We start from the raw sequence: 17,327 nt of genomic DNA, 5'->3' as shown, positions 1-17,327 counted from the left end.
CAGCGTTTATGATAGCACTAGGGTACAGTCGTGTAGCAGTCAGAAAGGCATAGCTTCTGGTAGTTTCTAATCCTATTTTGGGCAGTATCTTAATAGAATTATATGACAGTCTGACACCTGATTTGAAAATCTATTTGAGGTGTTGATTTTAGCAGGTTGTGGCAGCCTGGAGGGTGTCAGTATGATAGCAGTCTAGCAGTAATTTCTTTCAAGTTTTCATGTAGTCTTCATGCCTTCATGATGACAGTTAAATGCTTTATGCCTGACTAGAGTGGAGGGTGCATTCCTCCAGAGTTATATTCACCCTTCACTTACCTATTTTAGGCATTGGCATCCTGTCGGATTTGGCAGAAATATGGCAACCAGCTGACAGAGTTGATCTGCAATTATTATGACAACATTCTACTAGTTAGTGAGTCATTAGACAAGTTACTCTACCTTTTCTGGGCAGCAATAAAGGGTCACCTTTCGTCCTTTTGTGGGCAGCACTTTCACCTACTACAGTGGCATATCCTATGTTTGCTCCCGGGTTTATGCAATAGCATCTTCCCTCACTTCTGTAATAATATTGCTGATAGTGTTTTTGTCATACCTTGTGTGTCAATTTGGCCTGTGGTTGATATCTATGTAATGTTGCAAGCCATCTGGTTTTGAATTTTCTATTATTTTGTCATATATAGATATATATATTGAAAAATATGTATAGTCAAACCTAATGCCGAACCTCATTCGAACTTGATCGGAAAATTCGAATTCGAATCGAACTTAATTGTTGTCGAACTCGAATTCGAACTCGAACCATGTGACATAGATTACAAACAAAAGTCAAAGACATAAAACCTTTTAATTAATATCCTTTGAGGAAAAAACATTTGTAAGGAGAAGACAATCTTATGAGCATAGATACATTTAAAATAATATAAATAATCACTCATATTTAAATAATAACTTATAGTTAATGTAGAGACACATGAAAGGACATGTCCCAACTAAAACACATGACTTCTTATGTAAGGTAAATCCCTCCTAATATATATTCGAGGCACATATTGTTGTTTGGAATGGATGGCCTCTATATGATTCTACTTTTTTTCCTTCTATCAATTCCTGACATCGTTGTAAAGTAGTTGCTAATACTACGAATGCATTTGCTTTCTCATTTGTCGATCTTGGTTATGCCTCTAAAAGCAAAGCCTTAAATGCTTCCATGGCATCCAATATTGCTTGCTTGTACCTTTTTAACTTTTCATGTTTACAAGCATATAGTCCCTTTACTTGGAAAATAATTACACCAAAATCACCTATAATTTTCAAAATTTTAAGACCAAATTCATTTGTTAATTTTAAACCAAGAGCTTCATATTCAACTATGTTGTTAGTAGCTTCAAATTGGAAGAAAAAAGAATAATAAGAGAGCTTACCTTTAGGTAAAGTAGATACAATGCCTACACCATTACTTGTTTTGAAGCTTGATCCATTGAAGTTTATCTTCCATATGTGGTCAATGTCCTTTTGAGGCGACTCATCTTAAGCTAGTACTGTGTATGAATGACAATTGTCGTTGAAACTTGAAACATATCAATTGTTTTCCCATATTCCTCAGGTCTTCTATATGGTTCCTTCTCAATTGTTCTCAGTGTAGAGTCACAAATTCTCCCTCATTAATGGAAATAGTGGCGTAAGATAAGTCTATTAGATTGCTACTGCCCAAATTAGCTACCTATTTTCTTGATAGAAACATACTAAGCATATATCCAAATGTGCGGCCAAATGAACTTGTAAATCCTTGATAAGACCACACACTGGAACTAATCAAGAATCCATGGCACAAATATTCTATATGGCTTTGAAGTCCTCAAATGCATTTTCTTAATGACTTCAAGGTTATCACATTCATGGCGGCTCCAAAATCTAACATATAATTGTGTAATATCCAATTTGTGACTATTAGCGAGGTGAAAAATGGCTGATCATCAAATTCTTGGCCCCTTTTCTAGTCTTTGTTTGTAAGATAATAAGGGTATCTTCCTCTTCTTTGACCTTATCCCTAGCAATGATGCCAAAAAATGTTAGCTGTGTAAGGAGGAAATATATTGCTTTAAAGATGATGTTGAAATGTCAGATTATTTGTCCTTATCCTTGACAATGACACCAAAAAATGATAGCCAAGTAGGGGAAAGATTTGCACCTTGAAATAATGTCACTTTCAATAAACAGGGAAATTGACATATTCCTAGTCAACAATGCCAAAAAATGTCACCCCCTGGATTAGCAGCCCCAACAAGGTCTAGTCAATGCTCTAAATGGTAAACACACAAGAGATGCATCCATTGTCACCAGAACACAATCTCCTCTCACTTTAGGCCAACGGGGTCATCCCAATCTACACACACTTCAACAAGCCTAAGAGACCAATGCCTAGAAACACTAGATATGAATTTATTTGTGTTATGTGACAATTCGTCAAGGTTGGCCAGCAACCAAATTACCCCCACTTGTGCTCAATGTTTTATTATAAATAGAGGTGCCCTTCATGTCATTTGGTCAATCTTCTCTTGAGATCTCTCTCTCCACTCATTTGGGTTTTAGTGGAAAAAGAGGCCTAGAAGAGAAGGCATATACGCTGCCCTAGTGGAGATGCCCTATCTCTAGATGCAATTATGGAAGAAATGTATTTGTACTATCTCTCTCTGCTGAACTATTGAAGAATATACGAAGAATTGATCAAGGGTTTCCCCACATTGGGGTTTGTCCCTGGTTGGTGCCACATCTTGTGCTGGCTTGTCTTCTGATGTTTATGTTTATGTTCTATCTGCACTTTACTATCATGCTGATGTGATTGCTAATTTGAATATTGTCATTGGGCTAATATGAAAAATTGAAGTAAATTGCGCTAAGCATAGAACATACCAAAAATTAACATGGTATCAGAGGTGAGGTGAAGACAAAGCCCAAGCAAGAGTGAAAGAGCAGTCACCAAAGTCAGTTGGAAAGGACAAAAGGCTCAATGGGTTCCTCATCCCACTTTCTGAGAGCAAGAAGTGCTGGATTACATGAAGGGTAAAATCCCTAAGCCTGCATCAAATGCACCAGCTGCTCCAAAGATCAAATTCACCAAGGGTAAAGTCGAAGCAAAGAAGATTATCAGAGATTTCATTGACAAGCGTCTGGTGGCCTACCTAAAGGTCACCTCAATGGAAAGTCTGGATCTAAGGGTGGAAGGAAGGGCAGATGCCTTGCTTGTAATAAGTTTGGCCATTTTGCGAGGGAGTGTCCAAATAGAAGGGACACATCACATGATGATGATCACAATCATTCCAGGGGCATCTTCAATAATCGAAGGAATGACAGGTACAATGGCAAAGGAAAAAGGAATGCAGGGCATCATGAAAATGGCTGACTCTTCAAGAAAGTAAGGAACTCCAGGTATGAAATCAAATGTTGTTTCTGAGTATTATCTTATGTCGGCCCTCTCCACCGAACTCGTTGGGAAATTGGCTTCACCAGATACAAGGAAGCGCTCGCTAATATGATAGAGAAGGAAACAATCTTGGAGATTATTCTTGGAGACGATGCCACCTATCCCGTAAAGGGTGTAGGAAATGTTACTCGTCAATTGAACGAGGGTAACACAATTCTCTTACAAGTTCTTTTTGTACCTGATCTCAAGAAGAACCTGGTGTCCATTTCGTCAATGGAAGTCAAAGGTTACAAGGTGGCATTCATCAATGGAAAGGTACGTGTTTGGAAAAGGAATTTTAAAGATGTTTTTACTCTTGGGTTCAGGGTTGGCAATTTGTATCAAGTTGCAGGAAGTCCAATGGGTTCCATGTCGTGTGACACATCTCTTCTATGGCACTAGAGGTTTGTCGATCTTCATTATGGGGCCCTATTCAATGTGGGACAGATGGTGATAGGGATGCCTGGATTCAAAGAAGAGCATGAAGGTACATGTCCGAGATGTACCAAAGGAAATCTTACAAAGGTGACCATTCCCCTAATGTAATAGCAAGACCTCAAATCTAAAACAACTCGAGGGATTTGAGATTCATGATGGGAATCTCATGTATGCGGGTAGAAGAAAGCTCTTTATGGCTTGAAGCAAGCACCCCGGGCTTGGTTTGAGAGGATTGATAGCTATTTGATGAAGCTGAGATTCACTAAGAGTGAAGCCGATCCAAACCTTTGCCTTAAGGTTGTGGATGATAGACCTCTCATACTGGTACCTTATGAGGACGACCTCTTTCTGACAGGTATAGACCCTCTCATTTGCAAAAGTAACAGGGAGCTGGATTCCAAATTTGGAATAGTGAACTGCAAGCCAGTGACTACCTCGATGGAGCTTAACTTTAAGAAGTTATGTGGTAGTACTGCCGAACCTAATTTGGGAAATGCCTCTAAGTTTCGTCAACTCATAATAGCATTGATGTTCTTGGTGAACTCTCATTCGGATATATGTTTTGCAGTTAGGATGTTGAGCTCATATATAGTTGAGCCTTATTGGATTGGTGCCAAGAATCTTTTGAGATATCTTCGAGGCACAATCTCTCATGGATTGAGATACATTGCCAGAAATGTGAAGCTGCATGATTATTCTGATTCTGATTGGGCAGGCAGTGTGGAGGATCACAAGAGCACTTCTAGGTGTTGGTTCTCTTTGGGTTCTGCTTTGATATGCTGGATGAGTAGGAAGCAGAAGTCGGTTGCTTTGAGCACCGATGAGGCCGGATACATAGCTGTGAGTATGGCCTGCTGTGAAACTGTTTGGTTGAGGAAGCTCTTTAGTGAGCTGTTTGGACACGTGATGGATACCACCATGATCTCTTGTGACAACTAGAGTGGGATTTGATTGTTGAGGTATCCCGTGTTCTATGATCTCTCCAAGCATATAGACATCGGGTACCACATTATTTGGGATATGGTACAACGGGGAGCAAGAAAGCTCCATCACTCTGAGACTGATGTGTAGGTCGTCGATATTTAGATGAAGCCCCTGGGAAAGGTAAAATTCTTGACTTTTTGAGAATGACTGGGAGTCGTGGAGAGACTCTCTCCTGAAGGTCCAGTATAATATGGAAATTGAGCTCTAGGAGCTCTGGGGGGCTTGGGGTTACTTCTTGGAGCGATGAGCAACCATAGGGTGAGTGGTTCAGCCTTCCCCTAGTGGTTTGCTATGTAGGCAGGATGAGTGGTTCATCCTTCTCCTGCTGAGACACAATCATAGGGTGAGTGGTTCAGCCTTCCCCTAGTGATTTGTTGTGTACAGGTTGAGTGGTTCAGCCTTCCCCTGGGATACCCCATGGCGACATGTAGGCAGGATGAGTGGTTCATCCTTCTCCTGCTGAGACATCCTACCCATGCAGTTTGGGATCCATGGGAAGTACCTCTCATCTGGCCAATGAGCAGGGAAATGAGGATAGGAACCATAGTACCACTGATGGACGCATCATGTAGTACCGTACTCCCTATGCTAGGATGATATTGATCTAGGATCAATTGGAACTGATTTCAGATTAGTAAGAGTGGTAGGATACAGCGATACACTCTCTTTATTTGGAACTAATTTTGGATCAGTAAGAGTGGTATGCGACACTCTCTTTATTTGGAATTGATTTCAAATCAGTAAGAGTGGTATGAGACACTCTCTTTATATGGGACTGACTTTGGGTAAGTAGAGAATGGTATGATACATTCTTGATCTCTTCTTCTTCTTCATAGTTCAACAGAGCATAGCAATGCAGGGCATTGCATTGATGGCAGAGATAGTACGGACTGGTAGATGGAGTTCTCCCTAGTTGAGAGGGAGTGTTAAAATTGGAAACTAGGGCCAAAGTCCATGTGGGTCTTCTTATTTATGGCAACTAATATTTTTCGTGGATTCCTCTCATCGAGAGGTGTAGGATTGATCTAAAGATCATCCGATTCTGACATGTATTCACAGAGATATGAATTTATTTGTGTTATGTGACAATTCGTCAAGGTCGGCCAGCAACCAAATTACCCCCACTTGTCCTCAATGTTTTATTATCAATAGAGGTGGCCTTCATGTCATTTTGTCAATCATCTCTTGAGATCTCTCTCTCCACTCGTTTGGGTTTTAGTGGAAAGAGAGGCCTAGAAGAGAAGGCATATACGCTGCCCTAGTGGAGATGCCCTAGCCCTAGACACAGTTATGGAAGAAAGGCTTTAACGCAGGTCTAGAAGAGACCCTATGCTGCTGTTCTAGAGTGCCCTAACGCAGTCATGAAGAATCCTCTACGCTGCCCTAATGAAGATCAAATCACAGTCATGAAGGAGACCTATTTTCTGTCCTAAAGGAAGCTCTTCTTCACAGCAAGGAGAGGATTCAATTCAGTCTTAGGGAGCTTATATATGCTGGCAAAGGAGGCTCTAATAGAACCCTAGCCGCAGTCAAGAGGAAGGTTTCTACCCTCAGCCTAATCCGCAGTCTCAAGAGGCATCTAACTGCCCTAGCCGCAGTGAAAGGAGAAGATTCCAGCCACCGGAAATGGAGGTCTCTAGCAGCTGTCAATTTGTGCCTTAAACTACAGTCCAAACAAGGAGTTTAATCTACTGTTTAGTGATGCCCTAATCCGCAGTTATGAAGAAGCCTTATCCGCAGCAATGGAGGGCTGAAACATAAGTCCTATACACAGTAATAAAGAAACCCTAAATGCAGTCCATAAAGGATGCCCTAGCCGCAGTAGGAGGAGAGCCCTAGCAGCCGTTAAGGGAGAGATATAGCTGTTGTGGAAGGGAGTTCTGGCCGCATTCAAAGGAGGCCTATATCAGCAGCCAAAAGAGCCTAAACCGCAGCAAGAAGAAGACTGATCAGCGTGGATATTTAAGGGTTGTTTCAGGGGTCCAATTAGAGGGCTGAACTGCTAGTTGGTAGGCCAAGGCTAGGAGGTTTGATTGAGCACTTGCTGGAGGGTTATCAGTCACTCTAATAGGTTGTCATAAGGTTGTTCTAAGGGCTGCTGTATGCCACTTGGATGTCACTGTAATAAGAAGAGGGCATAGCCATTGTTCAGTCATTGTTAAGGGCTTGAAGGCTACTCTGAATAGTAAAGGGGGCAGCCTTTCCTTGGAGGACAATTGCAGACAAATCTGGGCAGATTTTGGGATTGTTAGGAGACAATACTTTGGACCTTATTCAGGCTTAGTCTTGCTGAGCTAGGCCGCAGGCCATAGCCAGCAACATGATGTTGGAAGGACTGCGTTGAGGTTGATTCACCCAGCAAGGTGCAGCATGGTGATGGAATCACCTTGGAGAATTAGTTGAAGAATGTCTGCCTTTGCCCGAGTTCAGAACTGCAGTCCTTGTCATCAGATCTGCAACCTCATTGGGTCATCTTCATGGTGAAGATCTCTGATATCCAAAGTCACCTGACATGGGGATTTGGGATTTTGTAGGATTTGGGATTCGTAGTGTCGGATTCGGACACGTTCACCCCTTGGAACAGGACACGTAGGATTTGTTATATATTATTTTATTAAATATATATATATTAAAAATTAGATATTTCTTGCACAAATTTTAAATAATGATACAAATTTATTGATTTCAAACATAGATCTTCATCTATAGCATGCATAGTACATACAAAAGACAAAGATACTTATATGAAATGGAAAATGGTTACAGGGAAATATAATCTAAGGCATATTATGATATTAGCAACATAAATGCCTATTACTAGAGGATGAACAAAATTTTGGGCAATATGGACTTTTATTTCAAAATTCAAATATCTACATCTTAGGGCTAATTTTTGCTGATAAATTATCTGAAATCTAGGGTCATGTCTCTTCCAACAATGCCAGTGACTTATTAAACATCCGCTTCTCTAAAAGTCTTAAAAATTAAAAGTATTTTGCCAACTAAAGAACAAACATATCATGGATAAATAACAGTCAAACAAATCAAATGTATGAGCAGTGAAGTTTAAGTCTTTTCAAATCTCAGATCACTTCTTGAATCTTGTCAAGTTCGTTGTTATTTCATAGAAAACATGATATTGATGATTCTCCATTATTAGAGGAACACACATCTACAGTACAAAATTTGCTTGGAGATTGGCCGCTGAGGATGAGAATAAGCCTCTAACAAAAGAAATCTAACCCTAGAAATTCTGTTCTAGAAACTACATAGGCAAAGTTTTGTCCACCGAACTTAAAACATACGTTCTTCTCCAGAAATACTGAAAAATTGGTCACTGAGACAATTGTTTCTAGTTATTTTCTGGGATACGAACCCTAAAATCGAGATTCGCTGGCCATGCACGGGATTCGAACAGGATTCGTACAAATCCTAATAGGACACGTCGAATCCGATTTTAGGATACGATTTTCAAGAGAATTGTATCGGACACACAGGATTCGGGTTCGCCAGGCTATATGAACGAATCCGGTTACTTAGCTGATATCTGATCTCTTATCTTGACAAGTCAAAGTGTTGACTTCAAATGTATTTGTACTATCTCTCTCTGTTGAACTATTGAAGAATATAAGAAGAATTGATCAAGGGTTTCCCCACATTGGGGTTTGTCCTTGGTTGGTGCCACATCTTGTGTCCTCTTGTGTTGTGTTGTCTTTTGATGTTTATGTTTATGTTCTATCTGCACTTTACCATCATGCTGATGTGATTGCTAATCTTAATATTGTCATTGGGCTAATATGAAAAATTGAAGTAAATTGCGCTAAGCATAGAACATACCAAAAATTAACATAAAATCACTCAAAATACCCAATAAATGATTACCTTTGTTGCTTAAGGGTGAGGGAAAGGTACGTACATCAAGTGAGATGACTTATCTTTGATTGCCACTTGATTTGTAACCCAATTTGGACAAGCTTTCTACTGTTCTACACTTCCACATCTGCAAAATAACTAGAAAACAAAAAATACTAGATTTGGAGTCTTTGAAGCAACCCAAAAGTGTAGAAACACACTAGGATGATGGATCCTTGGGCGCTAAAATAAAAATGAAAATACAACCCAACAATAGTAAAAATGCAAGTAAATAGTAAGCTACAACAATCTAATCCAAACTTTTACATGACAGAGAGATTCTAATACCCCTAGGGTAAAAAATTGAAAATGCCCTAATGAAGATGAAACCTTTTGCAGTACTTAGGGAAGCATAAAACACTTCCAAATATTGATAATATGCAGTTAAAACATTTAGAAATGAAACTAGGGTTTTAGGATGTTTGAAACAACCTCTTTCACAAAACCCTATGTAAGGAACCTTACCAATCCTTGAGAAGATATTGCTTTGATGGAACTTCAAAATTGTGAAGAAACCTTCAAACCCCTCAAAATTATGTTAGATAAACCTTTAAAGCATAAAACAAGAGTTATCTTTCCTTGGGGCTCAAGATTTTTAGTATGGCATAAATCCTAAGAATATTGTCTAGATCAAAAATATAATCCATGAATTTTCTTTTCTTCTAGAAAATATATGGAATATTTTCAATGTTTAATTTTTATTTTTGATGATTAGATTTTTTTTCTTCTATTTCTTTTATGGTTTTTTCAGTAATAGAAATAAAAGACAAGAACTTGAATTTTGGAAAAAAATGGTTGATTTTTGGATTAGGGCTAGGTGCCTTATCTTCACTAGGGCTATTGGGGTCAAGAGATAGAACCCTAGAAGTTAAACTTACCTCTTTGTCTAATCAAGACAAGTTATGAAACCAAGTCCGACTAGAAGGGATCCCTCCAAAGGGGAAGCCTTCAACCATAAGATCAACTATAGAATGAAATAAAATCAAACCTTTGTTGAGGAACCTTAGGGCATGGGTCCAGAAGGAGTTTTGATTCTTACCTCACACCAACAAAGAACAAGTGAGAGATTTAAATTTTACCTTAGGCTTCTCCCTTGAAGTGATAAAGTTTCCCTTCAAATGGATTGATCTTGAGAGCCTTGTAGTATTCTTGAATTAACACAAATTTTCCTTTGAAAAAAGTTAGTATAGCCAACAGAAAAGAGACTTCAAAAAGTTGACACAAAAACATCATGAAAATATTTACATTATGGCAAAAATGATCTCAACTATTCACAACATTTTGGGTGGAGAGTTAGCTCTCTATTTATAGACGAGGCTCTCAACATCTCCCCCCTTTTGCTTCTTAGAAAATGTCTAAGAAACCTTAAGGGAAGGCTGACTTGTCATCCACAATAGACTTGGAGACTAAGTCATTACAAGATTTAACTATACAAAGCTTGAAACCCTCACAAGAGGTTGATGTCCCACTTGGAGAGGCTCAACTTGCTTTAAAGAGGGGCCAATTTTCCTTTGAGGTCCAATATTCCCTTGAGAGATGACTTGAATTGATTTAGAGGAAAATTAGGATGCCCAACGACTTACCTTTCTTGCTCAACATTTTCTTGGAATGGACTTTATGACCTCCAACAGCTAGGAAAAGTTAGATGGCTCCTTCATTTGGTCCAAACTTTGCTTGCTTTCATGATTTAAGGCTTGAATTTGTTTGTTTTTACTTTGATCTTGGTCCATGGGAGTGATATTCACTTGAGGTGGCTTTTGCTTTGCTCATAAGATGTGCCATGTTGTCTTATTTACCCTTCATGGTTGCCCCAAAAGAAGTCGGCCCTTCTTTTAGTGAAGAAACAATGCTTGAAATGACATTTTGAGGATATTTTGAGTGTTTCGACTTGGAGATGACTCAGCATCCCTTGGAGAGTGCAATAGACCTCATCCTTTCCTTGGAGAATGAGGGAGATTGCCTTGGGGAGCACAAATGCATTGTAAATTGTAAGACTGCCATGAAGAGTGATGGCCATGGCCAAAGAGGTGTGGATACATAAGAGAAATGGTCCATGCAGGGAATAAAAATAGGTGCACTAGTACAACAATAAGATGAGCGTTTTCACCCTTAAATAGTGCGATCACCTTTACAAGGCTAATACAAGTAGTGTTCCTTTAAACCTTTTGTCCAAATAAATCCACCTTCATGATATCTGAATGCCAACTTAGGACATAAGCGTGCCCAAGGCAGGGAGTTACAGTCCACCAGGTGGCTGTCAGGAAAGCCATAAAACCAGGCACTATGAAGATGAACTAAGAAGACTGGTCATGACCGTCCACCCAAGGGGAACTAGGACAAACTTTTACACTTCATCCCACGTGGTCATATAGGGCCATAGATTGCACACAGTTGGGCTTACAAATGGTGTGGTCCAAAGAGTTTTGGGGTGTCCCTTCTGAACGAGCGTTAACAGGACTCAACTGGATTAGAACTGGAGATCTCGTGGCAAACTCTGCCTTGGAACAACCTATTTGAACTAACTGAGCTAATCCACTAGGCTCCATCATTAAGTCACTTGTGTGCTGGTATCAAACGATATAAAATTATTTCAATGTATCATGCCCTTGAATTTTTTTCTACTCTATATCATTTGAAAGGCTCTGATCAGTGATAAGTCATGCATGAGTTGGTTGACAATTCTGAATTCTGTCTCATTTTTCTTTTGGTATATATATATATATATATATCCCCTCCGTATTGTATCTGGCTATTTCTGAAAATTTGCTTCTGATCCCCTTTGTTTATGTGTCCATTTCCATATCTGTTTTAGTGCAACTTAGCTAAGCATTAATCTTTCCTAGGCATGCCAATCACAAATACTACCAGATTATGGGGTCCAATCCCTTGATATAAAAGTTTCACTTGAGAGCATAACATAACAAAAGTACCAAAATTGCCAAAATTTTTTATGAGTAACAATGACAATAAGCACAAATTTTGTTGGTTAGAGAATTTATTTACTGCACCTCATTATCATTGACTATAATTAACTGCTCCCGAAATTTGAACATGGTTAACTGTGGTTAAAATTTGACCAAGACTAATCATAGCTCATGGTTAAAAGTTGACTATAATTTACCATATAACATCCATTAAGATATATTCTATTTCACCTGTTATTTTGGTATTCAAGTTGATAAATCAAAGTTCATAACAATTACTAGGAGCAGGTTAGAATTTGTATGTGCAATCTAGTACCTTCCTGCACATATATGTCAAGTGAATAAGTTAATACATTATGAACATGTTTAAAACTAAAATGTTCATTGAATGAGTCACAATTTGTAAAAAATTGTTAAAACATAAACTGGTATTGAATAATATCCTTCAACCATTATTACGGCAGTTAGTTGTGACAGGCATATACTAGTGTGCCTGCATACACAAACACACAAACACAAACAAGTGAGTTTGACTTTCTAAAAGTAAACATTGGAATTATAGGTTAGATGCATTGAAGGTTCAAATCCTCGTAGTTCTAAAATTGTGGAAATGTCTTGTTTTGTTGCCTCATTTATGTTGATTGAAACATTTTAAAGTTTTAAAATTCATATTTACAATTTATTACTCTTATGGATTGAGCACTTACCTTTATTTTTCTTAATGTTGCTTATTGTATTCTTAGTTCTTTACAACGGAGCCACTTTCTTGTGATCCATCAAGCTTACCTAAATACCCGCCAAGCAAAGAGTTTGATGCAAAATTGCGTGCTCAAGAAACAAGAAGGTATGAAAATGTAGACTGTTTATTGTGTCTTTCATATAGATTGCACTTCAGGCCAAGTGTGTCTTTCATTCACATTATGTTAGAACTTCCATCTTTTATAGTATAATTTCAGAAGTGTGGATAATAATCACCTGCAGCTATTCAGTAACGTGCAGTTAACAAAGGTCATTTAAACTGAGGCCGCCTTATATTTCTATCTCAAGGGACTGAACTAGTTCTACAAGGGGCAAGATTTTACAATTGATTGCTACTCTATAGTTTCTTGACAAGAAGCATTTTTTTTGGAAGGCATTATAAGAAAATTTCAACAGCTGCCATTATTTCTTCCTGTTGTTTCCAGAGAGTTGGCTTCTGCCCTTTAGATAATCTATCCTGAATCATGTTAACTGTCTCAAGTACTTGTACACGAAACATATGATCTGTGGTAATTTTGATCCATTTCTTATGTTCATGAAAATTTCTTTTTGTGTGAGTTGGATTTATGTTTATGACAATTGACACTAAGGAGGTTTTAAATAGTATCACTGATCTGATGTGCTACTATTTACAAACAAATATGCAACACTGAAAAACTAGATACAAACTCACTGTTAGGTTTTGACATCAGGATGGGTTTCCTGTCTTCTTGGATCTTAATGGGTTGCATTTCAACAAGAATGTTATTATGTTCCAATTCCTGTAGCCAAAGTTTTTAATTTCTATGTTTTCCTTTTTTCATCTTGACATGATGCTAGGTTTTACAGTGTATTTACTTGAGCTTCCTACAAGACAATCTGATCTACATGTCCAAATATGTTCTACTGCCATAAAGCTCCTTGGTGAAGTGTTTCTATAACATATTGACATTACTTTGGTAATCAGGGATAGCATAACGAGAAGACATAACTCCATAGCAATATTTCACTGCCATTTCTTGCCCGTCAAGAAAAGTTTACACCATGTTCTGTTCCATCTTTAGTTACTATTGCAATACATTCCAGACCCCCTATTACGAGTTCCCTAAATGACAATCTGATCTACATGGCCAATTATCTTCTACTGTCATGCAGCCCCTTACTTGGTGAAGTGTATCTATAACACATTGACCTTATTTTGGTAAGTAGGGATATCATAAGGAGAAGACATAATTCCATAACAATATTTCACTACTATTTAGTATTTTTAGTCCCCCAAGAAAAGTTTACGTGGTCTTGTGTTCCATCATTATTCTTTCTCTAGTTATTACCATTATAGTACACTCCAGACCCGCATTAACTGTAACTGTAATATTTCCTTGCTTTGCTGTGTTCTTCCATATCTTCCTTTGGCTTGTAGCCATCTGCATTCGTATGAATTCATTGGTTTTCATGATTAGTTGTCACCTAAAATTTGTGCACAAATCAAATTTAAGTTTTTGCCCTTACCAGAGAATTCAAAGCATGAATCGAGTTCTGTTGATTACCAATTGTTGAAAGCATAAAGTTTTAAGCAAATATGATTATACAGTAACGTTGAAGTTCTCAGGTGTTTATTTCTTTGTAGACATATATATCAATGTGATGTATTCTTGATGGAGAACTCACAGTTGTCATTTTGACCAGGCAAAGAGATGCGGGTGTGAGAGGTCATGGATCTGAGGCAGCAAGGAGAACGTCCCGACTATCTAGAGCAGGTCCAACACCAAATGAAGGTGCTGAATTAACAGCATTAACTCAGGTACAATTTCTCTACTATTTCAACTTTGGAATCGACAGTGCAATATTAGAGGATATCGGGTAAAAGGAATGACATCGATATGTACTAAGAAAAAATTACAATGTTGTGGAGTGGAGGTGAATGAAATTCAACACAAAATGAATTATAATATGGTGTTATGATTACAACTTTTAGTTTTCTGGATTTTAACTGGTATACTAACCCGGCAGTAACCATCCAAGGTGCGCAAATCAACAACTTGTTTATGTCCATCATAATGGATTTTCCTGATGGATTTACATGGTTGTAACTCCTATATTTTGTAATCTCTGCATAAAATGTACCTAGAGCAGCTTCTCAAAATTGGTCATTTTATATGCAGAAGCAGCATTCGACTTCTCATGCAACTTCAAACATTGGAAGTGAAAAACCAAGCACTAAGAAGGAAGATTACACTGCTGGATTGCATATCGATCCTCCAAGGCCTGTCAATCATTCTTATGAAACAACTAGTGTTTCACGTGCATATGATGCAATTCGTGGGGTTGCTTATTCTGGCCCATTGTCACAGACACATGTAAGTGGTTCAACATCAGGAAAGAAGCCAAAAAGGGATCATTTACAGGGACTTTCAGGTCGATCATCTTTGCAACCATCGAAACCTTTTATAGTTTCTGACTCAAGATCAGAGAGAATCTATGAAAAAAGTCATGTAACTGATTTGTCAAATCATTCAAGACTAGCAGTAGGAAGAAACCATGATGCTACAGACCCACACAAAAGTTTGAGTACTCTGATGCAACAAATCCAGGATGGTACATTAGATGGAATAGATATTGGCACACATGAATATGCAAGGGCTCCAGTTTCTTCAACAAAGCAAAAATCAGCTCAATTGCAAAGACCGTCAGCATTGAAATATGTAGATAATGTTCAACTTCAGGATACACGTGTAGGAAGTCGCCAAAATGATGAAAGACCTGCCAATAAAGAATCTGTTATGGTGAGGAGTTTTTTTACTTGGTCTGAGAGGTTGATCTTTAAGATTTGATTGTGTTTGTGGATTTCTGTATTTTAAGTTTAAATTTGGTGTTAAATCTGGCAGGTATCTCATCGTCAGGGGCAGAGAATTCACTGCTCGGGACCTCTGCTGCACCCATCTGCCAACATTGAAGACCTTTTACAAAAGCATGAGCAACAAATCCAACAGGCTGTACGCAGAGCACACCATGGTAAACGTGAAGCTCTAAGTAACAAATCATCTCTCCCTGGAAAGAAACCAGTGGACCATAGAGCTTGGGTTTCTTCTGAAAAAGGAAACAAAGAATCGCCATATTTTAAAGGAAAAGGGAACAAAGAATTGTCAGATCTTAAAGGGGGACCAACTGCCAAAGTAACAAACTTTAGGCAGAAGGTAATGTAAAGTATAGCTAAGGAACTTGCAGATGAAGGGATTCAGAAAGAGAACCCCTCTAGTCAGGCACAAAAAGATATGAACAAAGAAAAAAACTTGCTACATGTCTTCTAGGGTCATATTCTGGTCTCTCTAGTTGCTGACGTCAATTTACGCATGGATTGGTTGATTTGGGATGGGAGTTTTTTATTTTCTAAGCACTGGGGATGCTTCAGCGGGAAAATCAATAATCAAGTACCTTATAAAATAGGGTATCCTCAAATTCTTTTCTTTATTTATAACTGCGAGGGTTTATGGGATCTTTTAACTCTGCAGAAAACTTATACAGGGAGTTTCAAACCATCAGATAAGTCTTTTGCACTTAAGATTATTGATCACCTTCTAAAGAAGTCACAATTGTCTTGCAACTGCCCGTTAAAACGTTGGAGGACTATTTGGTTTTATCTCGAGTTCTCTGTGATGCAACAACTGACTATATGGTCACTCTTAACTTGCAGCGAATGCGAATGGCTCTAGCCACATTGTAATGATCTGTTTCAGTATTTTCTGTACAGTGGAAGAATAAAGTTATGCCAAAGTTCTTTCAAGAACTTCCATTAGACTTTTGTATTTGTTCATACATGATTCGATAGAATAAGAAATCATGCATAAGAGACTTTCTTTTAAGGGAAACATCTATGCCTGGAAGATTGAGATGAAGGGTTCTATTTTAATAGATATGGGATTGGTTGCAAATGTAAAGAGCCAGGTTCTTCCATTGGCTTGGAGGATTTTCTATGGGACCCTTGGATGCTGCTGATGAAGACCTATCACTTGGCTATGCTTGGCATTAAAACGAACTGAAAAGAGAGGCGTCACTGAGGAGTCAAGCCACATCTGAGAGACGACTTTAAATTCAGCATGCACTCATTGTGAAGATTGTTATTATGGGCGAGTCCTAAATGGTTATGAATGTTGTATTTGTCTGCAAGCATAGCGTTCTTGACAAGGGCCAAATCTTTCCATGTTTGGTTTACAGAAGTTTGTATTTTAATTTTGTTCATTGCATTCTGTTGCAGTGTTTCAATTGAATCCGTGTCATAGGAAGCAGCACAATATGTAGGTTTTGTGGAGTTAATCTCTTAGTTTTAGGAAGCAAATTTTTCTACATTTCAGAGTAGGGCTTCCCCTCTACAGTTTTGAGTGTAGTGTGTTTCTTTTATATCTTGCAATCAAAGAAATCATAGCTAATGATTCCATGCCATCGATGGTATCTACTTCACGATAATAAAGGTCTTAGTCCACAAGTTTGATGTGGTATACAATGGAGCAAGAGAATTGCACAATGAATATCAAATGACCTTGATTATTTCTAATGAACAATAAATGATATGGTGGTTTTCATTATGAAAACTTCAATAACATATTTAAATGAGCAATAAATGATATGCTTCAAAACTTTTATATGGAGGTATCTTCATAACACCTAAAATATGGCACACTTCTGATGAGTGAAATTTCATGATACAATATGAAATAAGTTGAACTTTAGTACTTCACACAAGTAAGAAAATAAGAAAATATTACCAAGAATTCTAGAAAAGGATTTGACGTAAATATAGAGCACCGACCAAATAATATTATAAAGAAAAAATATTTGTACCTTTATAGTAGTGAGACATTTCTAGTAGTAACACT

The 17,327-nt window shown here is 38.1% G+C and overlaps 1 protein-coding gene across 2 annotated transcripts in view; it reads left to right on the top strand.

Moving 5' to 3' along the window:
- The window catches only part of LOC149264223 (putative serine/threonine-protein kinase At1g54610), a 179,571-nt gene extending 162,925 nt beyond the window's left edge, over positions 1-16,646 (top strand). For both annotated transcript variants that reach the window (XM_089427766.1, XM_089427765.1), the window contains exons 5-8: positions 12,462-12,562; positions 14,143-14,257; positions 14,619-15,239; positions 15,342-16,646. In XM_089427766.1, coding sequence (XP_089283892.1) covers positions 12,462-12,562; positions 14,143-14,257; positions 14,619-15,239; positions 15,342-15,659 — 1,155 coding nt within the window. In that variant the 3' untranslated portion in view covers positions 15,660-16,646. The remainder of the gene's footprint in view (positions 1-12,461; positions 12,563-14,142; positions 14,258-14,618; positions 15,240-15,341) is intronic.
- Positions 16,647-17,327: the final 681 nt, after the last annotated feature.

The sequence above is a fragment of the Pinus tabuliformis genome, chromosome 6 (assembly GCF_031772625.1).
Source record: "Pinus tabuliformis cultivar Carrire ecotype Pingquan chromosome 6, CPIR1, whole genome shotgun sequence".
NCBI lineage: Eukaryota > Viridiplantae > Streptophyta > Pinopsida > Pinales > Pinaceae > Pinus > Pinus tabuliformis.
This window is presented reverse-complemented; position numbering and strand designations above follow the sequence as displayed.